This window comes from Accipiter gentilis, chromosome 34, assembly GCF_929443795.1.
Source record: "Accipiter gentilis chromosome 34, bAccGen1.1, whole genome shotgun sequence".
Taxonomy (NCBI): Eukaryota; Metazoa; Chordata; class Aves; order Accipitriformes; family Accipitridae; genus Astur; species Astur gentilis.
The window spans coordinates 15,831,543-15,857,262 of NC_064913.1; the positions used below are offsets into that span (position 1 = coordinate 15,831,543).

At 44.9% G+C, this 25,720-nt stretch overlaps 2 protein-coding genes across 4 annotated transcripts in view; one reads left to right on the forward strand and one right to left on the reverse strand.

The window, feature by feature from the left end:
• Positions 1 to 18,482, forward strand: part of UTP20 (UTP20 small subunit processome component) — a 65,690-nt gene extending 47,208 nt beyond the window's left edge. For 2 of the 3 annotated variants that reach the window (XM_049791924.1, XM_049791925.1), the window contains 19 exons: positions 788 to 886; positions 1,480 to 1,647; positions 2,359 to 2,525; positions 3,469 to 3,610; positions 3,905 to 4,021; positions 4,843 to 5,013; positions 5,803 to 5,931; positions 6,302 to 6,412; positions 7,165 to 7,244; positions 7,975 to 8,044; positions 9,086 to 9,268; positions 10,212 to 10,343; positions 11,811 to 11,943; positions 13,126 to 13,325; positions 13,687 to 13,758; positions 14,545 to 14,817; positions 15,539 to 15,665; positions 17,621 to 17,766; positions 18,126 to 18,482. In XM_049791924.1, coding sequence (XP_049647881.1) covers positions 788 to 886; positions 1,480 to 1,647; positions 2,359 to 2,525; positions 3,469 to 3,610; positions 3,905 to 4,021; positions 4,843 to 5,013; positions 5,803 to 5,931; positions 6,302 to 6,412; positions 7,165 to 7,244; positions 7,975 to 8,044; positions 9,086 to 9,268; positions 10,212 to 10,343; positions 11,811 to 11,943; positions 13,126 to 13,325; positions 13,687 to 13,758; positions 14,545 to 14,817; positions 15,539 to 15,665; positions 17,621 to 17,766; positions 18,126 to 18,281 — 2,676 coding nt within the window. In that variant the 3' untranslated portion in view covers positions 18,282 to 18,482. Of the gene's footprint in view, positions 1 to 787; positions 887 to 1,479; positions 1,648 to 2,358; positions 2,526 to 3,468; positions 3,611 to 3,904; positions 4,022 to 4,842; positions 5,014 to 5,802; positions 5,932 to 6,301; positions 6,413 to 7,164; positions 7,245 to 7,974; positions 8,045 to 9,085; positions 9,269 to 10,211; positions 10,344 to 11,810; positions 11,944 to 13,125; positions 13,334 to 13,686; positions 13,759 to 14,544; positions 14,818 to 15,538; positions 15,666 to 17,620; positions 17,767 to 18,125 lie in introns of those variants that run through there. The other variant, XR_007504597.1, reaches the window with a different exon arrangement.
• Positions 18,483 to 18,995: 513 nt separating this feature from the next.
• ARL1 (ADP ribosylation factor like GTPase 1) lies at positions 18,996 to 25,406 on the reverse strand. The gene is made up of 6 exons (XM_049791928.1): positions 25,277 to 25,406; positions 23,064 to 23,201; positions 21,583 to 21,664; positions 20,489 to 20,600; positions 19,600 to 19,778; positions 18,996 to 19,386 (listed from the first exon to the last, which is right to left on the reverse strand). Exons 1-6 carry the CDS (start codon positions 25,278 to 25,280, stop codon positions 19,356 to 19,358), a joined length of 546 nt encoding a protein of 181 aa, XP_049647885.1. The 5' UTR covers positions 25,281 to 25,406; the 3' UTR covers positions 18,996 to 19,355.
• Between the last annotated feature and the right edge of the window lie 314 nt (positions 25,407 to 25,720).

Here is a 25,720-nt window from a genome sequence, read left to right on the forward strand (position 1 = left end):
TCTTCCTCTTCTGCTCTCTGTAGGTTTTTTTAATGTGTTAGGAGGAGAATCCAAAGGGAAGTTGCTACTGAAATTGTTTTGCACTGGTAGAACAGCTTGGTATAATACACTAAATCCTATTGCTAGTGTATTATGCATACTGTCAGTCTTTGTTATGCTAAGTGTCAAATGAGGGTCTGTACCCAAAGAACTTGGAGTCTAAGCAGGGAAGAAGAGAGGATCTCCATTTTCCCAGTGAAGAGTTGAGGTATGGAGGTAAAGGATGAATTTCTGGTTCCAGTAAGATTAGTGGAAATCTTTCCAGTAAGGTCATTAGGGCTAAGTATCGTCTGAGGTGGGTTGCCACAGAGACTGCACAGACAGTATGTGGTGATGCTAATTGAAGTCTTGCTTCCTAGATCCCGAGCCAAGGCTCTGACTATTAATTCATCTTTCCACGGTGGTTGGGGTTAAGAATAATTTTCTAGGTGAATTACCACTGTGGAATAGTGTGAGCTTCTTGCTGCTGTAACAGTGAAAGTGCCAGTTAGCACAGCCTAAAAATATCAGTAAGAGCACAGGGGAAAGAGGAGATTCCAGCCCTCCTGCCAGTACGTGGAGGGACAGGGGTCCTCTTCCTGCTGCCAGTACATGGATTCTTGTCCTCCCAGTGATTTTTTTCCTATAATGAGAGCTCAAGTACTGTGTATGAGTTGTGATGTCTCTGCCATGGGAGTCTCCCCATCCACTATTATTAAAGAGGTCTATGCAGGGGTTTGGAAACATGATCTGTTCTCTTTTTCTCTAGCTCCATGTGCTGACTTTCACTGTGAACTTGTTACTGAAGGGCCTTACTACCAGGCTCAGTGCTGGTGATTTGGACCCTTGCTTAGACATCCTGATTGAGGTAAGAGCTATTCAAGATTGAAGGAAAGAACATCATGAAATGCCTGGGGCAGCATCTGGGAGGAGGAGGTTTTGTGTAGCTTGTCTTGGACTTGGTGGCAAACAGGGCTGATTGTGTGTGTACTGCAAAGGAAGGAGACTGTTTTCTACCGAGGCATCAGCAGACCCCTTGCAGAGTAGCAAAGTATCTCTGGGGCTGTATCATGAGCTCTGCATCCTGAGAGGTAATGGGTTCAAGATTAAGATACCTAACTATGTTTCTGTGTTCTGTAAATGGTTGAGCAAGTCAACAGTCAGTGGAGCCTAGGAGCTCAGCTGGCCACCAAATGGGGTATATTCAGATATCTTGGTCTGACTGCAGTCCTACTCTTTGTATCACAACACTACAGAGGGGTGCGAGAACAGCATCCTCATCTGGTGTGCTCAGACTGGTGTGTTTTACGTTGACAAAGGAAAGGTAGACATGATTTGTGGGAAACCTGGAGAATTTATTTTTTTTTCTGTGACTGGGGAAAAATAGTGGTGTATTGCTGCTACTGGAGGAATCTGGCTCTGCTTTTCTGCTCCTCTCATTCACTTTCCTGATTTCCAAAGATTTTCAACCAAGAGTTGTTTGGGAATGTGGCTGAAGAGAAGGAAGTGAAGGGAATTGTCTCCAAGGTCATGGAAGCACGCAAGAGCAAGAGTTACGATTCCTATGAAATTCTTGGAAAGTTCATAGGAAAGGGCCAGGTGACGAAACTTATTCTGCCACTGAAAGAGGTAAGAAAAGTCAGCCAGAGTCTTTAACTCTGAGCACTCTCAATTCTGTATGGTCTAAAAGAAACTCTAGAGCCTCTGGGTCGCTACTGTGAAATTACGTATATAATCCTGCTTTGGCTTCCCATTTTTCTTTTGGAAAGCAGTATGCACCCAGCTCATAAAGTGGGACTTTACTATGGGTGTCCAGGGCAGGGATTGGCATTCTGGGAAGCTTTCAACCCCTGCCAGAGAGGAAACATCCCGTTATGGGTTCTCCATGCCCTCTCCCTCTGTCAACTCTTGTTTCCTCTGGAGCTCCAAAGTCCTGCAAGGCTGCTCTGTGGCTTGATCTCTTGTGCGTGGAGGAAATGTCACCAAAATGTATTCAGGGTCTGTCCATGTGCAGTAATTGCCTTTTCAGAGATACAGTTTTTGAGTAGAGTGTGAGTGCAAGCTCATGCAGAAGTGGAACCCTGGTTTGCTGGTGAGCTCTGGAGTGTCCTGGTGGCGATAGGTGAACTGGCTGGAGGCTGAGAAGGCGCTGGAGAGAAAGGGAAGGATTTGGGGGCAGAGCTAAGGCGATGGGATGCTGTTTATGTAGAGAGCTGGGGACTTAATGGCAGCATGTGATGAGGGAGGAACTGCTCTGGCTTTTCCCATGATTTCTGAATACAGATAGCAGATCATTGCCCTCATGTTGCCTGCCTGACTCTCATGGTTGTGCCTTTGCAGATTCTGGAGAGCACCACGAGTTTGAAGGTAGTCCGGAAGGTGCATGAGGCACTGCGTCACATCATGGCAGGGCTGATCTTCAATTCAGACATGGACGCAGCATCCCTCCTCCTCCTCAGTCATGGTCTAATCAGTGAAAACTTGCCTCTGTTAACCGAAAAGTCCAAGTGAGTTCCAGGATGTTAGTCAGATGGTCTGTTGTCAGTTGGAGGTTTGCTTGCAGAAACGGCAGCTCTCAAATCCAACTGATGAAATGTATGAGAGTTTCCTTGCTTTCATTTGCCTTTTTTTGTCAATGTGAGTGAGTTATTTGGGCAATCAGAGGGCAAGGAGAAAGCTTGGAAATGGGAGTGAGCGCTTCCTGAACTCACAGGAGTCTAGTCTTGCAAGTGGTTGGGGCCTTCAGCAAGGCTTTTTCACCATCTGGTAAGCTGGTGTATGCATTTGGGTGTTCGGATGAAGGGTCCGAGGGGCAGTGTTTAGAAGCGAGCTACAAACTGCCATGTAAGAGGTGTTTGGGTTCCTGGACATTTTCATTGGGTCAGGAACAAGAGAAACTGTGGGCTGTCACTTTATTGCTTTGGTGCTGGTGCAGAAGTCAGGGAGAACTGTCAGATTTCCTCTCTGTCTGGTGGTGTCACTGCTCAGAGCTGGCTCTGGGTGTCTTGCATTTCCTATGTTACGTAGGCTGACTTGCTCTAGAATCTGACAACTGTTTGCAGACTTCTTGGAGCAATGTTTATAAGGCATCAGAAACTGAAGTAAATATCTGAAGTAAATGAAGTGCAGTGAGCAGTGGCAGGAGGTATATTTGCTTGAAGGAACTTAACAAAACTGGTCTATCCACAGAGAAGAAAAAAGTCGGGATGTTATGCAAATCTGTGTGCATTTATTATCTTTGTAATAGTAATATTGTTCTCAAGGCTGAGAGTCCTGTCTGTCATGCTGCTCTCAAGTTTTTGTTCTATTTCATTGTGTTCTGGCTCTGACCTGCTTTTGCTTGCTGTGTGGCAGCTGAGCATGGTCCAGCTCTCTTCACTCCCAACAGCAAGCTTCTTGTGGAGAGGGTTGAAATCTGAATATTCTCCCTTGCCATACACTGCTTTTCAGAAAAAAAGTTGCCCCTCCTCCAGATCCTCGGCTGCAACCAGAGAGCTGCCTGCTGCTCCAACCCACTCCCACGAGAGGAGGGCAGAAAGCATGTGTCAGCAGCAGGACTAACACGTATATCTTGGTTGATTCAGGACTTCGGGTAAGGTTCTCCTCAGATACAAAGCTTTGCAATCAAAATTTTTTTAGAGTATTCAAAGGAAGGTATTCTGGATATATTGTTTTAACAACACAGCCATTAGCCTTAACTTTATTTTGTATGTGGTAACTCCAATGGTGCCTCTTGCAGACCTATAAAAAGTGCTCAGCCTGTTGCAGATATTTGAATGGGATATGGCATAAATTCTACTACAGCCTGAAACAGTGTGGGACCTTGCTTGACTTATTTGAGTCCCAGCCTGACTTTGAGATGAATGTCCTGTGTTTTCTATGCCAGCTGCTGCACATGAGCCTGAAGAGGTCCAAAGTAAATTCTTCTGAGGATCATGTTTTGGAAATGTTAGACCCTTTTGTTCAGCTGCTTATAGACTGCCTGAAATCTATGGATGTCAAGGTACACTTCTGAGCTGGAGTCTGTCTATTCTGTCTGTTCTACTAAGAAAAGTCCTGCCCACAAATGTCATCTTGCAGTTGATCTGCAAGAGAAGAGAAAGTCATCCCGTTTTCAAACCTGATTTCATAGATGTGCAGATTAAGTTCTTTGAGGAGATGTTATCTCAAGGGGGAGGAAGGATTCTGGCTGATGGAGGACTCAATGCTCAAGTATGGACAAGTTCTCCTGGAGCATGTTCATACAAGGACTTTGCTTGCAGACTTCATAGGCTATCTGTGAGGAGGTTCATGAAGTCCTGTGGCAGCTGGGAGCAGTGTTGTTACAACTGTGGTTTCTTCTGATCCAACTCTAACGACTTTATTCCCAGCACAATAGGCAGCGTCCTTTTAGGGCAGCTTTGAGTTTAAGTGAGCCTAGGAGGAAATCTGTTAAACCCTGAGTTTCTAAGGAATGGAAGCCATGTTTCATATGTTATCAGTTACCTGGAGCAGGGCACTCAGGTGACCTGGGTTTTTGGCAGAGCAACTTCTATGCCTTGAAGGCACCTCTGCTTCAGAAAGAGTTCTGGCCATCTGCTGAATTAGCACTGTGTTAATGTCTTTACATAGTAATATCAAAGTCAGAGAATTAGGGAGTGGCAGATAGTGCTTTTAGAACTGAGAAGCCCTTTTACATATGAATAGTTTGAAAGAGGTTGATTTTGTTAGCTAATTGCCTTTTATCACAGTTGCAGTTAGCCTGACCCTGTCTGTAAAAGAGTGAGAGAAGTGTTCCCTCAGTGTCATTATACCCATGTGCTGTCCTTTGGCTCTTTCTTACAGGTGATCACTGGTGCTTTGCAATCCTTGGTATGGATTTTAAAGTTCCCTTTGCCTTCTGTCAGTACAAATCTGGAGTCACTGATCAAGCAGCTTTTCCTCTTGCTGAAAGAATTTGCCAAGACAGGAATAGCCAAAGGCCAGAATTTCCACCTGGTTGTGAGCTGTTTCAAAGTAAGTCAGACCCAAATCTGCTCTTTTCTGCTTCAGGATTAACTTTGCAGAATGAAACTCTTCCAAATGCAGATCCCTCCTGCAGCTGTCCCTGGAGAGGTAGTCTGGAAATCACAAGGTAGTGAGGGAGATGTGGCCTTGCTGATTCTTTCTCAAGTGTGAACTTAAAGTTATCCCCCAAAAATGCACAGCTTGGATCTGAAGTGTTTTTATAGAAACATATTTGCCTTCTTTCTTCCTTATAATAGTATCTTGTTACCACCCTGTCTTTTGAGAGGCGTCAATTCTATGCTTGAATAGCTTGCTTTTAACATGATTCATTGGAGTAAACCCTGGCAGCTGAAGTGAGACAAAGGAAGGGGGCAATTAATTGTAGTAATAACTACACTTACAGTATGCAGTGTCTTCATGAAGATGTCTTCTAAATGTGTTGCTGAATTAATTACAGCTTCATGATCATAAGGGAAAGTTAGAGTAATTCCTGCTGAATGCCAGTGCCAGAAGAATTTTTCCTTCTTCCTGGCAGTGTTCCTGCATCATGGCTCATGTGTTTGAGCATCCCCACTCATTTCAAAGACTAGTCTGAATTAGTGTATTTGCTTGTGTTCAGTTTTTGTCTCAAAATTGCCAACTGAAAGCAAAATGTGATGAGAACAGTATTAGCTGCAGGTTTCGGAGCAGCAGTTTGTCTTTTCAAATCTAAGTGATATAAATGAGTCAGGCTTTGGTGCAGCCTTGTATTTTATGGCACTGCATGTGTATTGACAATGTGCAATTTGATTTTTGTAGTGCGTAACGATACTTGTGAAGAATGCAAAGAGTCAGATAACAAGCAAACAGCTCCAAGTGTTGCTTGGCTTTGCTGAAGAAGACATCTATGATTCATCACGCCAAGCCACTGCCTTTGGCCTTCTCAAGGTATTTCTGTGCAGCAGGCATATGGGTTCTGTGAGCCACTGGAATGGCAGTGATTCTGCCTGCTGGTGAAAGGCTGTATGATCTCATGTCAGGAACAGGCCACAGAATGCTGTTAAGGCTCTCCGTTGTACGTGGCGGGGTAAGCAGCAAAGCTTTCCCTTTCGACTTGTAGTCACTCTTTAAAGTGTTTGGGAGGCTGGTTTATACACCTTTTTTTTTTTTTTTTTAAAGTTGCTCTGGCTATGTTTGAAGATGTGAAGAAGTCAGTGTTAATACACCACCTGAGACCAATGTATCCCAGGTTACTGTATTGCATCTCACACCGTGCAAGCAAAATTACATGACTCCAGCTGTGCTTTCATATTTTTAGGCTATTTTATCCAGGAAGCTGATTGTCCCTGAAATTGATGATGTGCTGCAGAAGGTTGCCCAGCTGGCCATCACGGGTCAGAGTGAGCCGGTACGAGTCCAGTGCAGGCAGGTTGGTAGAATGGAAAGTCTCTCACTTTACTTACAGCTGTCTAACAGGCTAGAGGTCTTAGTGTGGCCATCCCAGCTCTCACAGACATGTGCCTTAGCCCTGTTGAACCCCTAACCCCATTTCCCCTTCTTGCTAATCCTTGTTCCACTTGTTATCTGACTGGCTTTAGTTCTTGTGACTGGTACATAGCAGAATCACAGACTGCTTGCCTGTAGTGAGACTGCTTGCTCCAGAGAGCTGCTCAGCAGCAGTGACACAGTCCCTCCCTTAGAGGCTTTTAGGCCCACGTAACCAAGAGCCTTGCCCTTTTCTGAATCCCAGCAGATGAGAATTTGCCACATATCCGTGATTCCTTCCCACTACTTCCTCATTCTTTCCAAGCTAAAAGCCACCAAAAGGCAGAATTGGTTGCTTCATTTCAAGCATTGGGATACAGCTGCATCAGGAGCTGTGCGTAACCAAATAGTGCATTTCCATAGTTATAGGATGAATTTTGAAGGATGCAGAATCTCTCGTAACAGAAGCCTGCACAAATCACAGTAATACTTTAAAGACTGATCTGTCAGTTGTCAAATGCCTGCAGATCCTGTTCCGGGCACAGAGCTTGAGAGCAGTTGTTGGCACTTTTGGGATGAAAGGGATGATTCTCATAAACTTGCTGTTGCATCACTAAATTTTCTTCATAACCTTTCTACAAGCTTTCCTGAGAGTTTCTTGTAACTACACTCTGTGTTGTTGGTTTTTCTTTCCAGATTTACTTAAAATATATTCTGGACTACCCCCTTGGAGACAAGCTGAAACCCAATTTGGATTTCATGCTGGCACAACTGGAGTGAGTTTATATTCCTGACATCTCTGTCAGAACAGAACCTTGTTGCTTAAGTATGACTTCAGTGGCCACTTTGCATGCCAAAGGGCTGTTCAGGAGGAGCAGAGGGTGTGGCTGAAGTCTTCACTTTCCTACCTGTAAAACACTTCCCTTTTTTGGAGAGGGGCTGTTTGATAAAGCAAGCCCTTTTTCTCTTCCCTGTTTCACAGCTGGCTTTGTTCTTCATCTCTTTGAAGACGAAAGTTCTGTTGTTTGCCTAGTGGTTAACCAGCTCCACTGGTTGTAAACCAGGTGAACTGGAAATCCAGAAAGATTAAGGGAAGGGGCATTTATATGACTGCTGTCCCATGGCAATGGTCTCAACTGTAGTTGCAGGCACAGTTGAGATCAACTGCACCAATTCAGCAGGAGCAGTGTACCTGAAACCTCCTTCTGAGCATGACCCCTCCCTTGCTTAAGGTGACAGTAGTTTACTGTGTTCCCCAGCACCATAACACAAGCGTTGACTCAAGTTGACTGGAGCCCTTTTTCTCCTGTTTGTCTCTGTGCCTGTCTCTGGGAGATGGAGCCGATGGGCCTGTTGCTTCTTTTCTCCTAAGTATCAGACCAGGTCTGGTAGCTGTTGTAGAAAGATCCCTGTCAGTGTGTGTTTCTGGCATCGGCCATTCTTGTAAATTGCTAACAACTTTCTAGAGTACTAACCCAGCCCTAACCATTAATCATTTCCTCACAGGTACGAGTATGAAACTGGAAGGGAATCTGCACTGGAGATGATTGCGTACCTCCTTGACATGTTCCCACAGGTAACAAGCGCCCCTTGGTGTTCCAAGCATCAAGCAGTTACTGTGGCTTGCAGTAACAGCATTTTCAGAGCAGTTTATTTTGGGAGTACTTGGTAGTTCCTATTATCTCTTACCGTGAGCAGAACGTTCACTTATCTCCAAAGAACCTGGCTTTGCTCCAAAAGAGAAATGACATGCTGGAAAGTCTGCAGTACTTCTTTATCTAATGTGCTCAGTCTGCAAGTAAAATAAAGCTCTGTCAGCTGGAGTTTAGATAAACTTGATGGTGATTTATGCCAGGAAGAAACACAACCCGCTTAGGAAATGGGGTATGAATAAAAAGTGAAGTCTAGAGTTTTTTCATTGTGGGGTTTTTTTTCAACATTCATGAGGGATGTTGTTGATTGAACTGGTATGGATGTACCACATCTGTTTTGTTGGCCTAACTGGAGAGGGAGGACTTCTCAGTGGACTAGATCAAAATGAAAGCTGAAAAATAACCATGCATCTATGCAGGATAACATATGCAAAATGCTAAGCTGCCTTGAAGCTCTGCAGCTGGAGCTTGACTGATCATTCAGGAGACTGAGGAGTGCAATCAGGCAAGAATTTGGGAGGAAGGAAGAGAAATTCTGCACAGTGGGCTGTGCTTCACCACTGCCTGATTAGATTTAGTATCTCAACTTAGTTCCCATCAACTCTGTAAAGTAGCAGGAGCTGCTATCTCTGAAAGAAGGGCCTTTGGGCTGATTGCTGCAGTGCTGAGGGACTTAAGCCTGTTTCAGTGAGAGTTAGGCATAAAAATGCCCTCTAAGGTTTGACAAGTTGCTGTCTCAGGGACATGTTATCAAATCGGAGTCAGAGCAGGGCTGAGGCTGCTGTACACTCCCTGCATGCTCCAACAACTGGATCATCTCCTCCTTTCAGTTCACCTGCCTTGATGTGGACCCCAGTCAGGGCTGACATTGTTCCTGTATGCAGTGCAACTAACACCCCTCTTCCCCTTTCAATGCCAGGAGCTCCCTGGGGATGTGTGGTTGACTAATGGTTGTTTCTTTCTAGGATCTCCTCCACAAATACTGCGGGCTGTTTTTTCTCTCTCTTTGTATGATGATGATAAATGATGACTCTGCCAAATGCAAAAAGATGGCGGCTTTGACGTGTAAATCTCTCCTCAGTAAGATAAACAATGAAAAACAAGATCTGATGTTTTCACTGGTCACAGAGTGGTTTCACAGCAAGAAGGTATTCTTTGGTCTTTTCACTGACCAGGTCTGGACTCTGTTTGGGGGCTGATTGAGATTAAGTGAGAGATTGCTAATACCAGGTCTAGTGCATTGGTAGGTTCAGTTATGCCTGACTTAGTAGTTTTAGGAAAGGAGTATGAGCAAGATTCAGCTTAGAATAAAAGCTCTTTAAAGCTATGCTCAGCACCATAGCTCTTCCTAGTAAGAGAGGAAGAAATGATACAGCTTCATATAGCTGCACGAATGCAGGAAACTGCTCCTGCTGTCGGTCAGCCTACAGACTTCCCAGCTGCATTGCGCTGCTTTCTAACACTTTCTCTGTTGGGTCAGGTATTTCACCAAGTGCAGTCTTTGCTCAGGTTAAAGGTTTGAGCAAATTCCTTAAAGCTCTTCTGATCCCAGTAATTGGGCTTTTGTGCTGTCTTTAGCTCAGACTTGCTTCATTCTGTCGCCAGCAGCTGGAAAGTGGCAAACCTAGTCTTACAGATCTCCCGTTTTGATCTGGGTGCCTGGATGTTTAGTTATTCTCAAACTGGACATGGGTTCTGTCTCTCTACACTAGTGGAGTAAGTGTTCTTCAACACTTCATCCTTTTCATCCCTAATATGTTCAATTCTGGTTTATAGCTGTGAGCCGCCTGTTGCGTTGTGAAGAATCAAAGAGTGCAAAGTAGCCCCCAGAGCTTTGCAGCTGGGAACCGGGCTGGAAAAGGTCTTTTGGCATTCAGTTTTGGGGTGTGTTTTCAGGGATAACTTGTGCTGCCAGGTGCTTTTTTCCCTAGCTGGCAGCATCTCCTTTTTCAATAGTACTCTGAAAACCAGCTTCTCTTAAGATACTGTTGCTACAGGCAAAAGCACGGGTTGCTACCAGCTCCTGCACGTGGGAGCTGCAGGATTTGATGATCAAGAAGTAACAACGTGTGTTATTCTTTCTTTTGGCAGAGTTTACACAGGAGGTTGGCTGCCCAGGCATGTGGTTTATTTGTTGAAGTGGAGGGAGTAATGTTTGAACGGCGGCTTGAAGCTGTCCTTAGCTTGATTGAAAAAGAAATCAACCCAATTAAATTTGAACACGTAAGTCATTTTTTCCCATGTGTGAGGTTTGGGGAAAGACAATTAAGAAAATGGAAAAAGGGAATAAGTGGGGGAGAGACTTACTGTTGGAACTACTGTTTGGGACAGAGGAAAGACATGAAACACACACATTTGTTCTGAAGGGGACCTCACTGACCTAGAACCACATTTTTTGTCTGTAAGCCCAAATTTGATGTCATGTGTCACAGCAGAAGGGGCAAAGGAACTTTGCAAAGCCACCTGGGCTGAGCCTGCAGCCATAACCAGCAGATATATTGCTCTTTGCCCCAGCCTTTATCAAGATCTCTGTGGGTGCAAGGGGTTCTTGAGACAGCCCTCGAGGTTCAGGCTTTTAGCTTACAGCATGCAGCAGTATGTATGTTGAGGTAGGTTTCCCTGCTTCTGGTCTTTCCTGCAGTGGCAGGAGAGAAAGATCTTCTGTTTTTTGTGTAAAGTGGAGTTACAAAAAACACCGTCAGAAAGAATGGCAGGTTGCGCAGGTAGCACTGGGATGGGTTAGAATCTGTTTAGTTGGAAAACAGCCTGACGATCACACACAAACATCCATTTAACTGGGAAACGTGTCTGCTAGCTGCAGAGGTTTGTGTAAGCGTGGGAGGTCAGGAGTGCATTGCTTGTGATTTTCTGCATTGTTCAGTGTTGTCTACAGCTTTAACTTTCAAAGGAGTTCCCTTCCTGTACTTCAGACTGTGGTTTTGTTTTATGGAAAATCTTTTTCGTGCACATGATTAACTCAGAATAAGATTGAGTAAGGCCGATTGAATAAGGCTGCCTCAGATTCTGCTTGATGTGATAATCCCAGAGGGATCCCAGTCACTGCGCCTGGGGAGTGGCCGTGTGTTACTAATGTGCAACACGCTGAACAAGAGAGACGAGCCTCGGGGTATGTAAATTGGCAAGAGAAGAAAATAAAATACCTGCAGTGAGGAGAAATTCAATGTAATCACCCCCTGTGCTGTGACATGTAGGTAAAGCACTGACTAGTTATAAAATAAAGCCAGCTGGTGATTGCAGGCAGGGTGAGGACCTGAAGGCAATTTAGTAAAACACGGTGCACAGATTGTCATAACAAATGTGGGGCTTCCCAGATGACACAGGCAAATCTGAGCTCATCTTGGCTCTAATGAGAATCAAGCGTGCACAAATACATGTATAGATGTCAACAATATACATTCAGTGTGTGCTTGCTTATATTTAGAAAAGTAAGAGTTTGTTACAGTAACATCTGTATAAAAAGCAAGAATGATTGTAGTAATAATCTGCAGAGGTTCAGTCTCCAGAGGAAGTACTTCAGTGGAGCAGCTTCTCTTCTGTTTATTTTGGGAATTGGGTACAAGTCAGTCTTCTCTTTCTTGGCGGGGTTGATCTAAACTTTATCTAGTAGGGTAAATAAGCACTGTCTTCAGGTTCTCATAAGCATCTTTCTTGACTTGCTGATTTTATTAGATAACTGAAGAGGAGGAGGAGAAGGCTGCAGACAGGCTGCTATTCAGCTTTCTTGTGCTGGTAACAAAGTTAATAACAGAGTGCAACTTGATTCAATTAACCAAGAACAGTGATGTTGTGAGCAATATCTGGGGTAAGTATCAAGAATTATTACAGCTGTGTTACAGGGAAGATTCTTTGTGTGCCATCTGGTTTTTCACACCCTAATACAAACAACTGAACTGTGTCATACAAGGTTTGCATGCTGCAAAATGCTAATACGTGGCAGTTATTGGGCAGTGAAAGAGAAGATGTCAATGGAAAAGGTTACATGGTTGATGAAAACAACACGCCCTCAGTCTTAGTTGCTGGGAAGTATTTACTATTATCCCAAGAGGAAATAGTTGCAAACTATTGCATGTTTGACCATAATTACATCCTCTTGGATGAAAATGTTCAGTTCTCCTGGGAAGATGAGATTTTCTTGATGAGATCATACATACCAGCCAGCAAGCAACGACACATTGTAATAGTGCTGTAAATACTGTGCATCTGCTGGAGGTGTTAAGGCCTGGAGGTCATTGCATTCAAGCAATTTCCCCATGAGTGAGATTGTACAATGTCAGGCTGGCTTATTGGCATTTTGTTGCCTTGTTTTTAATTGCTTCATTTGCTGCTATTAGAAGGCCTGGGTCTGGCTGGTTAATGTCTTTGAAGAGTTCAGCCTGCCAGGTGCCTTTAGTGAGATGAGAGAACCTTTGTAAGTCCTGGGTTGCTGGGTGATGTGCAGCTTGGATAGAGGTGAGACAAGAGGGCAACTCCATCTGTTCTCTGAAGCATCCTCATCCTCCATCCAGGGGTTTGATCTGACCATCTGCAGCAGGGCCAGTTCACCTGAGTCTCACAGCAGCCAGTCCCCCGATGGCTGCCCAGTCACGGGCAGATGAGCTGTGGCACTGAGTCCCGGAGGGGACCACAGTTGCTGCAGAAATGTGACTTGTCAGCCAGAATCAGAGCAACTGTCTTTTTGAGCCGTGCCCACTTTTCCTGCCCAATTGCCATTGCTTTCCAGCAACGGCCCTGTCTTGAGATGGTTGGAAGTGCTGTGGGTGCATTCAAGAACGCCTGGTCACCGTGGGGACATTTGTCTACCTGTAGTTTTTTGCCACTTTCTGGCTGGATAGAGTTGCCAAGAAGTCTTTGATTATGTTCTGAGCAGATGAGCACAGCTCATTTCCTTCACCTTTTTATTGTAGCATGTGCTTGGAGGGACCTGGTTCTTCTTCTGCTCTCACTGGACCAGCTCCTGTGCTGAAAGAGGTTTTCTTTCCCCCAGGTCATGTCCAGTCTCACCTATGGTATCCTCACAGCTGGGTCTGGCTGACAGCTACTGAGATCTTTGGCTTGTTGTTTGCATCCAATAAGCCAGAAGATCTTGTCAACAAGTGGAAGGAAAGAAAGGCAGGAAAGAGGAAAAAGACGTCAGTAGAGCTGTCTGCATCCACAGTCTTCTTGACTGCTGAACTGGACAAAAAGGTAATGAGGTCTGTACCACTCCTTCCACCCCACCTGTGCCTATTCCCTGGCTGGGACATAAAAATAGTAGTATAGTTTGGCACGCACATTTCTCTGTTAGTTGTTTGTCTGCTGCCTAATCCTGATCACTTAAAGCATTTGAGGAGGTGTCTCTGCTGCTGGGAGGGGGCTTCTCTGGGCTTTTATTCTCATCAGCACAAAGATTCCCCTCTAGGCTGCAAGATGCAGGCAGAAGGTGTGCTGAGCCGATCCCTTGGCCTCTCCCAGGAACCACCTTTGGTGACTGCGAAACACTGCTTTGAGTTTCTGCTACTGGCTCCCTTTCATAGAGTAATTTCCTTCTCCTTTTTCCTCTCCCCAGATGAAGGAACTCGCGTTTGCATTCTGCCATCAGCTGCAGTCCAAGTTCCTGGACCTGTCTCTGGGAGAGCAGGTGAGAGCAGGAGCGGGTCTGGGGCTGCAGGAGAGCACAGAGCCAGCCCTGGCCCATGAGGGAGTCTTGTGTCCTAGTCAGGACAGCAGTGCTGTGGGCTGGTGGTGGCTCAGGGCAAATACACAGTGCAGGGCCAGCTGCTCCGTGTGAAGGCATCTGAGCAGGTGCATGTCTTGAAGGGGCCCAGAAAAGTCCCTCTCGTGTTGTCAGCCTGCTGGAAGGGCTGAGGGGTGGCGGGGACAGAGAAGGGAGGCACCATGCAGGGCAGGACTGGGGTCCCTTCTGTTGGGGAGAGTCTGGCTCTGCAGTCTGGACTGGAGCAGGTTGGGCAACCATATCTGGGAGCAGGGATCCAGATCGCTGGTGCTGGTTGCCTGCAGCTGCACTGGAGCCCTGGCTGTTTGCTGGGAGCATTTAGTCCAGCTTTACGCTGTTGCTTGAAGGTCTGACTCCACCGTGAACCTGGTCAGAGATTTCCTTGTGGAGACCCAGGTTGTGCCAGAGGTGGAGAAGACAAAAGGAGCAGCCCTGCCTCAGGAAGTGCTGGAGCCCAAAAGTCACAGTAGCTCATGGGGAAAGACTCCCAAACTGCAGGAGTATACTGAGGTGGGCTTTCCTGTTAGGAGCAACATGCTCTGTCCTGTGGCTGGGACAGCAGTGGGTGAAGTCATTACAGCCTCCTGGGTTGGCAGATTCCTCTTTCAGATCTAGTCTTGGCTCTTACATACGCTGGTGCTGACAATGAGGGAACCCACAGTGACTGAATACTCTGTTTTTGCACTTCAGGTTATAAAGAATTTGCTTTTTGTGGCCAAAGTCATTTACTTGCTAGCCCCTGCCTCAGAAGAAGGTAAAGAGGCTGAAGGAGAACACGGCTGTGAAGTGGAAGAGCAGGAGGCCTCAGAAGATGAGGAAGAGAAAGACATTTCTGCTCAAGGAGAGGCAGAAAGAGAGGACACAGAAGAGAAAGGCCAGCCAGCCACATTGCTGTGGTTAATGAAGAAGCTCTCTCTCATGGCAAAGCGAGAAGCAGCATATTCCCCTAAGGTGCCTTTGAAGGTAAGAACAGGGTTAGACTGACTGCTTTTGATGTGGTAGACACTTCCACAGGAGAGTGTTGCTCTGGCTCTTTGCTTCCAGGGGACCAGCTGCAGAGGGTGCTGGGAGCTGGCACTGAAGCAAGGATTAGTAGGTGCCAAAGAAACAAGCATTTCAGTTTGGGATTCTCAGGAAAGGCTTGTGCCACTATGCGTCTCCTTGCTGATGCTTCCAGCCTTCTTGTGGGGTGGTGGAAGGGTGGTAAACCCCCAGGCACCAAGCTGCAGGGGACAGAGCACTGTCTTTCAAAGCCCAAGAGTGCTAAGTTGATGCAGGCAGGGGAATGGCAGTGTGGAGTTACTTGCTAGAAGGGGAGGGTGTGGGAGAGTGTGAGGAAAAGCACTGTGGTTCCCTGTGGTGCAGAGTTGGAGAGGTTGAGCTTTCATGTCTTCAGCTGCCTCAGTAGAGGACAGTGAGAACAAGCCCGTTGTTCAAACCGTTAACAGCTGCCAACGCAGCGGAGTCACAGCTCACACACATTTACTGGTCCCGTGGGGTTGTGTCTCATCTAAAGGCTGTACTTGGTTGCAGTAAGAGCTTGTAACAGCAGTGAGTTTCTGACTCAGGTGTCTGAAACCACACCTTGTACATTGAACAGTGATGCGCAGCCCTCCTGCAGCAGCTCAGTTAGGCACTGTCCTTCCAACCTTCCTTACTTCATGTCCCACACGCTCATTTTCAGAGAAGCTGCATCTTTAAGTTCCTGGGAGCAGTCTCGGTGGATCTGGGGAAAGACAGGATCAAGCCGTACCTTCCAACAATTCTCACCCCTCTGTACAGGGAGCTGAACAGCACCTATGCGGAGCAAGGTAAGTGATTTCCCTCACAAAGACTAGCAAAGAGGAAAGCGTGTCAGACCTCTGCCTTGGCACAAACACCGCCCGTCATTCCTTTTGTCTGTTGAGGCATAGATGTCGTAATCAGTGAATTTCACCTGTTTGTAGTCTAACGTATCAGGAAAGGAGGAGAGTGTATGATAGCTGAAAGAAAAATCTATGTGTTGACAAAGACTGGAATAAAGTTAGGCAGGCTCCCGCATGCAAGTGAGTAAAGCCTGAGTATGTGATGTAGTGGAAAAAGCTCAGTACTCGTAGGTGGACTCGTGGTGGCAGACTTGTGGAGTCCTTGCTGAGGAGTGGAATGGAGCATGGCTCTTCAGGAAGTCAGAACAAGACTTGTCAAGCATCATTATTTTTGCATTGCCGTATTATATCTGCTGTGAGGCTTCGGGGCATGAAGATCCATGCCCTGGGGTTAGAACTGTGTTTCAGTTTTAATGTAACGCAGGGTATGTCTTATGGCAGCTTGTGTTACAGTAGAGCAAGGAACTGTACAAGTTGGAATTGCCAGTTCGGTGGTGGTTGCTTGATGTCTTCCCCAAGCTCCCCCTTTTGAAATAAGAGAAAATGACCTTTAGCGTGTGGCACATGTGCACAGTGACTGAAAGAAAGGAACCTCTGCAGGCAGGGGAGGAGAGCTGTCTGCTGTGGGAATGCAGCAGGGGCTGTGTGCGGGCAGGTGTATGCCTGCGGAATGGTGCGCAGAACTTCTCCCTTCCTCCTGAATGAGTCCAGGTCGCTCTGTTCTGCTAGACGCTACCTGAGCAACAACACTCGTTTCTCCCTGGAGATCTACGTTTGTTTAAAAGATCTTAAGAAGCTGTGCCTGGTGGGGGAAAGACAAACCAACTTCCCATTTAACACGAGGGACTCTTGGCTTAGGAGCAAGACACTGGTGTTAGGTAGTTCATGAAAATATGTTAAGTCCAGCAAAATCCAATGTCAGGAAAAGAACAGACAACAAACCAAAAAAAAAAGATTACTGTAAGTCTGTGGTTTGTATATGCCATGAAAATCCAGTGTGCAGCACTGGGTCCCCACATCTCAGAAAGGATACAGAAGAACTGAAAAAACTTGGAGTGCAGTCACAGTGTTCTAGGTAAGGAACAGCTGCCTTGGCTATTATTTTTTTTTTTTTTTTTTTAGCTAAGCAAATAAGAAGAGATTTGGAAAAGATATGGTAGAAATTGACAGTATCATGAGTGGATAAAGATCAACTTTTTGCTTTTTCCACCAGCACAAGAAGCAGGAGCCTTCAAATGATTTTTCAGAGTAACTGCAGAGATGGTTTTTCACATGATGGGGGCTGTAGACCCAGGGAACTTGTCACTGAAGGATGTGGAGGCGAGCAGCTTACAAAAGCTTCTCTGGAGGCTGTATAAGCACGTAGAAGAGGGATCTGTTGGAAGACTGAGGGAAACATTTGCCCTGCTCTCACTTTTCCCTTAGCATCTCTTTGTGGCCTTCCCCCCCCCAGTATATTTTTTTCAGTGATTGTAGTTAATACATTGTAATTAACCAGTGATCCTAACCATTCAGCCAGGCCTTACTGTGCATACTGGGCAGAGATGCTGACTGACAAGGCTGGAATCATTTTTATTTCCAACAAAGCCTATTCCAGAAGAGCCCTGGTGGCTATACACTTTTAATAACCTCTGGGATTCCATTATCCTTTTGAAAAAAACTCTTGCTTCTCAGAAACGTTATTTTTTGTTTGTCTGTGTAAAGGGCCCCTTGTGGTCCTCTGGGAAGGCTGGTGAAGAACGAGCAGATTTCACAAGCGCCCTTGCTCTGGTCTCTACAGCATATTGGGCAAGACAAATCAGTATAGTCATCTTCCAGTAAAGAAAGGGGAATCCCTACTGGGCTCTTGGCTTTCACTCCATATGCTGAAAAGATTAAGCAAGTTCATTTTGTTTTATTAGATCCAACACTGAAGAACCTCTCCCAAGAAATCATAGAACTGCTCAAGAAGTTAGTTGGACTGGAGGCTTTTTCGCTTGCCTTTTCTTCTGTGCAGAAACAGGCCAATCGGAAAAGAGCCATGAGGAAAAAGCAGAGGGCGTTGCAGGTAAGATTCTGCTTTCTTTTCTGGGAAAAATAAATAGGGTTTCTCTGAAGGCTTGAGCTTGAAGAAGAACTTCATCCTGAATTGGGACAGTTTCCTTGTTTCATTTCCAAAACTCCACAAGAAACTGTTTTAAGCTCAGCCCCTTGGGCAGGTTCTGGCTGACAGTGCACTGTGCTTTCCCGCTTGCCCGAAGAGCGGAGGTAAACTGGGGCAGAGCAGCTGGAATCCCCTCAGTTTTGAGGAGCCCGAGAAAACCTGTGCATTGTCTTACCAGTCACCAGTTTCTTAGGAAGTACCTGATGTTTACAGGGACAGTTGTTCGTTTAGCTGCAACAAACAAATATGTTCTTTTTCACTAGACTGTAGCAAACCCTGACATTGCTGCAAGGAGGAAGCTGAAGAGACATAAGAATAAAGCAGAAACCAGGAAGAGAAAAATAGAATCCCTGCGCCCTACCTACAAGGCCAAGAGACCTCGAAGTCATGCGGTGAAAGATTTAGCAATGGTGGAATGAAAAGGCTTTTTCCTTCCTTGAGGATTAATTTATAAAGAGTAATTTCAAGCTAAAGAACTACTTACTGTTTTTAAAAGAAAAAGAATTTACATATTTTAATTATATTTATTGGTATTTTTTCATGTCCTCTTTGTCATCTAGGATCTTAACTAAAAGCTTTTCAATTTGTGTATTTACCACAGCATGTACAGATGAATGGACAACCACCATGATCTTTTATATAAAATTTTACTTCATTTTTAAAAGATAGGTTATGTGATGACTGCGTTTGTGCCTGTGCACATCCTAGCTCCTGGAGAGAAAACAATCTGCCTCACGACTTTGATTCGTCTTTCAGTTTCTGCAGCTATACTGAGCGACTTAACTGTCATTTCTGGATGAGCTGAGAGTATAGGAATAACAGCTTATAAAGGTGGAAGTTAAATCCAGATTGTGGCCCTGGCACATCAGGGCTGTAGGTGGCTATTGAAGACATTTATTTTCCTCTCAGAAAACCAACACTATGTTAACAGCTAGGGCTACGCTAATTATCTCTGTTGCTGTCCTTCACTCTGAACAGCACATCGATGCTGAAGGATTCTGAGGCATAACAGCAGCAGCTTCAGGAGGCTTCCTTAACTGTTCAGCTACATGGCTGTTCGTTGGTTAGAACTGGCAGCAGCCGGACTTGTTTCTGTAAGTGAGCAGCCTTTAGCAAAGCAACACACCTATGAGTACAGCTGACAGTTCCAGATTTTATTAGTGTTTTAATTACATTAATATCATAGCCACTCAAACTTAAAACCACCAAAGGGGGGGGAGGGACACACACAAAAACCCCTTTCCCAGCCAGTAAGACTTCTATACAAATTAACGTAAGTACATCTTTTTTAAACAAAGAAAGAAATGGAATATCATACTGTACACAGACATTCACTTGGTTCAGTTTTACAATCAAGAGAGGCATCCATGTTACAGGAGTCAAACTCAGATCTGTCCTATTTACAAGCATTTGTGGCCTGAAAATACCTGTCTGCAGAAAGAAGGATGGTTGTTGGATATAGCTGAAACTTCCTTGCAGTGGTCAGCTTTGTATCACTGCCTGCTCTTCAAGGCCTCCACCAGCCTAGGAAAAAGGTTAAGTCACTTTACTGGAAAATCATTTCAATTATGTTGAAATACTTTCAGGAGAAAGCTACTCTTTCTTCTAATATGGACTCTTGTCTTTTATGTCAGACAGACCTTCTACCGATCCAGTCTTCAAAAAAAAACCCCCAAAACCTAAAACCTGTAACAGCTATTTTTCTAATGAAGGTAGGATAACAAGACTGTTACTCACCACTCCATTGCTTCATCAAGCCCTGTGCCTTTAGTCGCGGAGGTTTTGAATATCTGCCATTTTCGGTCCTTCAAAGCCGGTAAGCCAAGGGCATTTGCCATCTCTGTGGGAGTCATGGCCTGTTCCATGTCCTGCTTATTTGCAAACACCACCAAAATGGCTTTCTTCAACTCTTCTTCCTAAAAAAAGCAGAATCATACAGGTTGTTAAAGAGACTTTTATTGAATTTATTTAAGCAGAGAAAATCCATAGAATGAAAAGAAGCTTCAGCAGCTCTCATAATGATTTTCAGTTTTCTGATTTTTGTTTTTTACAAAATTCTTCAGTGAAAGAATGGTACTTACTTTCACTTCCAGCACAATACCACATAGGAGCAATTTCAAAATATGGCTATTTATGCCTGTTACATTATGAAACAAGCTGGTAGTTGGATTTAACAAGGCCTATCACAAAACTTGCAGGAATTCGGGGGGGGGGGGGGAGCAAGTTTTGCTCAGCTCATCTTCTTGCTCATATTACCCTGTTCTACATATGTATGTTCTTCAGCTTCAGAACACACACAGTAGGATACTAATTACTGTTAAGCCTTCAGGGCCTGACTTTGCCACTGCTGAAGTACCGAGCAGCTGTCCTTGCCAACAGATAAATTTTCACACGAGCAAAAGGCTACAGACAAATGCAGACAATGCTGCACAAAACTGAAACATCTGCAGCGTAGTTAGTGTTTTTCAGTCAGAAGTGTTGCACAGGCCTATTCTAAGGGCTGAAGTTTCAACAGTGAAGTTGAGCTTCGCTTGATTCGCTGAATCAATATCACATTTGCTCCAAAAAAAAATTTCATTTCAGTTGCTGTTCAACTGGTACAATGTCATCATCCTTGTTTTCTTACCTCTAACATAGCAACAAGCTCTGATTTTGAAGTGCCAATTCTGTCTCGATCGCAGCTGTCAACTACATAAATGACTGCGTCTGTATTTGAGTAGTAACACCGCCAATAGGGCCTGCAGAAGAAAGATAAGTTCCAGTCATATCATTTGCACTTTTAGCAGTGCTTTTTAGCCAGATAATGAAAACCAGATTACTCGGAGAAAGTAAAAACTGTCTTTGGGGTGAAAGGCCCCAGGAAGCAAGGAGAAGATATCTTCAAGAGGCTACAAAATGGAACAGACAGTACAAATACTTTCAATAGCAGAAAAAAAAAAAATAACAAGCAGCTTGAAAAGAGGGGAGGACAGAAGTTCTGGAGACAGATTCATTTGGGACTCAGCCTGCAGGACATCAGGTCCATAACTGAGGGACAGCGAAACAAAAAGCTTAAATGCAAGCTTCTGCCATAGATAAACATGGTCACCAAAGTACAAACAGAGAAATCTTAAATGACTAATTTATACAGGCAAGTAATCAACAAGGATCAAAAAACCCTACGTTTTTCAGAATTACCTTTCTTACTGAAGCTAAAAACAGAAGGAACCTGCACCTTACTAACTGCACCTTACTTATTAACCTAACTACACTGCACCTTACTACCTGGCATGCAGAAAGGAATCACAAAGAGATCATACAGGGCTACTGAAGAGATCACTGCAATTATGCATATAATGAGTCATTACAAAACTTGCAAAGCTAAATTCAACCTAATACCCAAATTCAACTTCCTAGCTTTGCATTCCTAAGAATATTTAAGTATCTTTTTAGGTTTCCATCACTTCCTTCTGTCTCAGAATGCTACACAATTGCCTACTACACAAGCAAGCTCATTTTGCAAAGCAAAACTGCATACAAGTGAAAACAGCCACTTGTTCCTTTCCAATCTGTAGTCCAAAACAGGTTTTACTAACTGAATTCTGTCAGATCAAAGTGCTCTTCTGATGCTGGGCTGTTTTTAAACCTTAACCAATTTTCCAAACGGCCAGCTGTGAGAATTCCAAGAACTTAGCACTTTTTAGAGAATTTTGATTATATCTTTTAAAAGAGATCCATTACCTTATGCTTGTCTGTCCTCCCAAGTCCCAAACTTGAAATTTCAGATTCTTGTATGTCACTGTCTCAACATTGAAGCCAATGGCTGAAATAAAGTTAAACAGTTTCACTGTTGGCGATTTTTCTTTATATTTCTGAAGAACATTACAGCAGTTACTTAGTTTAAAATTTTCAGGCCTGAAAATTCTCTGTAGCTACATAACAAAGTTCATGCCCTTTGAGAAGTTAGCCCAACAAACATTTATGGCTCAAAATAATGCAGTTAAGTTTTTTCTTTGAATGATAAAAACCACATTGTAAACATACTGTAGGTTTGTAACAAATGCTAAGGTTGTTAAAAATCAACAGAAGCCTGCCTGAACTCACCAAAAGAAACAGAGCAAGGGTTAAGGGAATGGTGGCCTGGTTTGATAACCAAGTACATAACTGACAGTAATAGAACACTAAGGAACATGTCCTTCCTGTCAACACCAGATCTGCGCTCTCCTAAGACCACAGCAGAACAAACTTCTCAGCAGAAGACTTGACGCTGTGGTATCTGGAAGATGGCAATAAGGTTACAGCACATCATGTATGCCTTCCTTCTCCTGCCGACCCAGAGAAACACAACACAGGGAAGTAAACGATGGATGCAAACTGCCTAAAATTTATGGAGGCTGAAATAAGCAAAACCCTAGGGCAAAAGGATTATAGCACAGCAAACTGCTAGCTTCTTTTAAAAGGTGAAAAAGACGACTAAAGTCAGTTTATCATGGCCATTCAGGAGGAACCCAAGAGACATGACAGGGACTCAAAAGCCAAGTGTCCCTTGTCCTTCATGTTACACAGAGCGATCCTGGCCAGACCACTTCGGCACATGCATCTGGGTGTTCGCAATAGGTGAGTATGGCTGCATAAACACTAAGACAATTGGTGAAACCAGTTCCATTTTTTAAATAAGCATCATCTCCTTCCATGAGATCTCGCATTGAGTTTTGTTACACCTTCTACATAATGTAAACCACCTGATTTCTTCTTCTCTGCATTAAACAGAAATGTTGATATAACAAACTGAAGACCCTTGTCAAAAAAAAAGAAATTAAATGGGTACGACTCACTGACATCATCCTATGTAAATACTTTTTTGTACAGTAATAATGATCTCTGGAGTTCACATTATAGCTATATTTAGAGACAAAAGACTTATACAGTCAACAGTTACCATTCAACCTATGAAGAAAAGCCTGCCAAATCATGGTAACAATCTTAAGGTCAAATATTTTTTGCATTCGGTAGGGCAGCATAAAATATTCCTTTATGCAGTATTCCTATAGCACACTGTAATACTGTTATGCAAGAAAGTTCTTAAATACAACAGTGCAAGGCTCCCACAACGTAAGGTCCTTTTGTTTACGACAGAAGCGTGTAGCAAGTTCAGCTGACAAAGCTCACGGGTTAGAGTTACAGGCAAATTGGCTTTTTTCACTAAGGGACTTATCACTTACTCGGAATGGTGGTAACAACTTCTCCAACTTGTAACCTGTAGAGAATGGTTGTTTTTCCTGCTCCATCCAGTCCCAGGATGAGAATCCTCATCTCCCGAGTTCCAAACAAACTGGAAAAGATGGTAGAGAAAAAGCCCCCTACAAAAATCAGAACAGAAAGATGTTTCAGTGTCAGTTAATAATATGGAGGATATGGAAAGGCAGACAGATTGACCCCATTTCTTACTGAGCAGCAATATGTTGCTTTTCTCCAGTGAAAACAGACAAGTTCAGGTTGTGGCCTAGCTATCCGTGTGCTGAACCACGTTGTATTTCCCTGGGTTTATGCTGCTATTTTATGGTGGCTCAATCCAGCAAAATCATGTTGCAGCAGCATCAAGCTTCCTCATTGTGGTTAGGATTTTTTTTTCCTTTTCTCTCATGTACCAAAATCTGAGCCAACTTCTTTTTTGTTTGTATTGGACTCTATCTTTTCAATGCAAGGGACTATACAAGGACATGCTGAAGCCTGAAAGAATTCTTCCTGATGTTTATGGTCTCCCACAGGACCATCCACCACTTCTTTTTTCTTAAAATGAAGTATAAATCAGTAGGTACATGTCAAATCACAGTCCATTACAAACTATGAAGCTGCACTAAATTAAGTATGTTAATGCTACAGAGAAGTCTAGGAGCTGCCCCCCCCCATTTTTTTTTTTTTTTTGAAACTGGCTTGCCCCAACATCTTTTATCCTTTAAATGCATGTAAAAGTGCTTGTGGCCAGACTAATACCTGATTTATACCTATTAGATGTTTAAGTGTGGAAAGAATACTAACATTCCAAGCCAGTAACAATGACATTTTTTCCAATGGTTTTTATAACAAATATATCAAATACTACATAATAATTTTTCAAGTCCACCTAAACCCTGTAAAAGGTAATGAAACACCACGTGAGCTAGAATCACATTTGATAAATGTATCGGAGAAGATTTGCAACCAAAATCTTATCTAAAGAGGCATTGATAAAAATTATTGCCTCTGTCTGCCTTTCTAGGCATCTGTGATGCCTTTCTAGGCATCTGTGATGCCTTTCCAGGGAAAGGAGGGACCAATGTGCTGCGTGCTTATGCATAAGGAGGAATTCAAACAGATAACAGGTTGCTTTACTTCTTCTAAGCCCATCCCATCCCAGAAGCCATGCACAGTACAGACCTGGAAAACAAAGGGAAGGCGTAAGGGACCAGGCGTTGCTGGTTTGCAGAGTGCTGTGCAGGGCACTGTTCACTGTGAGACGGGCACATAACCTTTACAGAACTGAGCTGCAAAAGGGATTTCGACAGCAACATTTCAAGTAGAAGGGTAGCGTGCGATACATGGAGGCCTAAGAGATGGTAACTCTTTCCTCTGTCAGTAACTCTGCTTACTGTCAGGCACCTCCCATTCCCTCTTTTTATATTCCAGTATGCTTTTCCTACACATCCTGGTTTTGGCTAGGATAGAGGGGATTTTCTCCCTAGTAGCTGGTACGGTGTTATGTCTTGGATTCAGTATGAGAAGAATGTTGATAACACACTGATGTTTTCATCAGCGTTCCAGTGTTTAGACCAAGTCAAGGATTTTTCAGCTTCTCGTGCCCAGCCAGCAAGGTGGCTGGAGGGGCACAAGAATTTGGGAGAGGACACAGCCAGGACAGCTGACCCAAACTGGCCAAAGGCGTATTCCATACCATGTGGTGTCATGCCCAGTATATAAACTGGGGGGAGTTGGTTGGGGGGGATCGCTGCTCGGGAACTAACTGGGCATCGGTCATTGAGTGGCGAGCAACTGCATTGTGCATCGCTTGTTTTGTACATTCCGATCCTTTTATTGTTCCTGTCGTTTTATTACGGTTACCGTTATTAGTTTCTTCCTTTGTGTCCCACGAGGCCGCTCTTCTCTCAGCCCACGAGTTTCACCCTTTCCCCTCCGCTCTCTCCCACCGAGGGGGCGGCGGGGGGGCCGCCTGGCGCCGACTTTCCGTCGGGGGCGACGCTGCCTCAGACACGGCCTCCCCCCGGGACACAACCTCCCCGTCCGTCACCTCAAACCTCCGACACCGGGCCCGGCCCGCCTGCCCCGCCGCTGTGTCCCCCCCATCCCGTCCCCTCACGGCTCCACAGGCCGCCGGCGGGAAACGGCCCCCACACGGACGGGCCGCCGCCTCCCCGCTCCGCTCCTCTCCTCTCCTCACCCATGCCGAGCCGCTGGACGCCGCGGGCTCCTCCACCCGTCCCCGCTCCGCTCCGCCGGCCCCGCCGCCGCCCGGAGGCTCCACGTCGATCGCCGCGGCGAGTAAACGAGGCGCTTCCCCCTCCGCCGCCGCCTCGCCGTTTCGACACGGAGCCCGGACGAGACAGCGGCCAGGAAGGGAAGGGCCGAGCGCCGGGCTTCCCTTGCCCTCCCCTGCGCGGATCCAGCCGGGCGGGAAGGAGTAAAGGGAGGAAAGATTTAAAAAAAAAAAAAAAAAAAATAATAATAATTAAAAGAAAAAAGAAAGCGTGGCGAATCTGCGGCGAAGGAAGCGCGGGGCTGAGGGGAGGGGCGGGGCTTCCGGCTTCCCGCTTCCCGCCCGCCGGCGCTTCAGGCCGCCATTAAGGCGAATCAATAACGGCGGCCCAGCGCGGCCCCGGGGAAA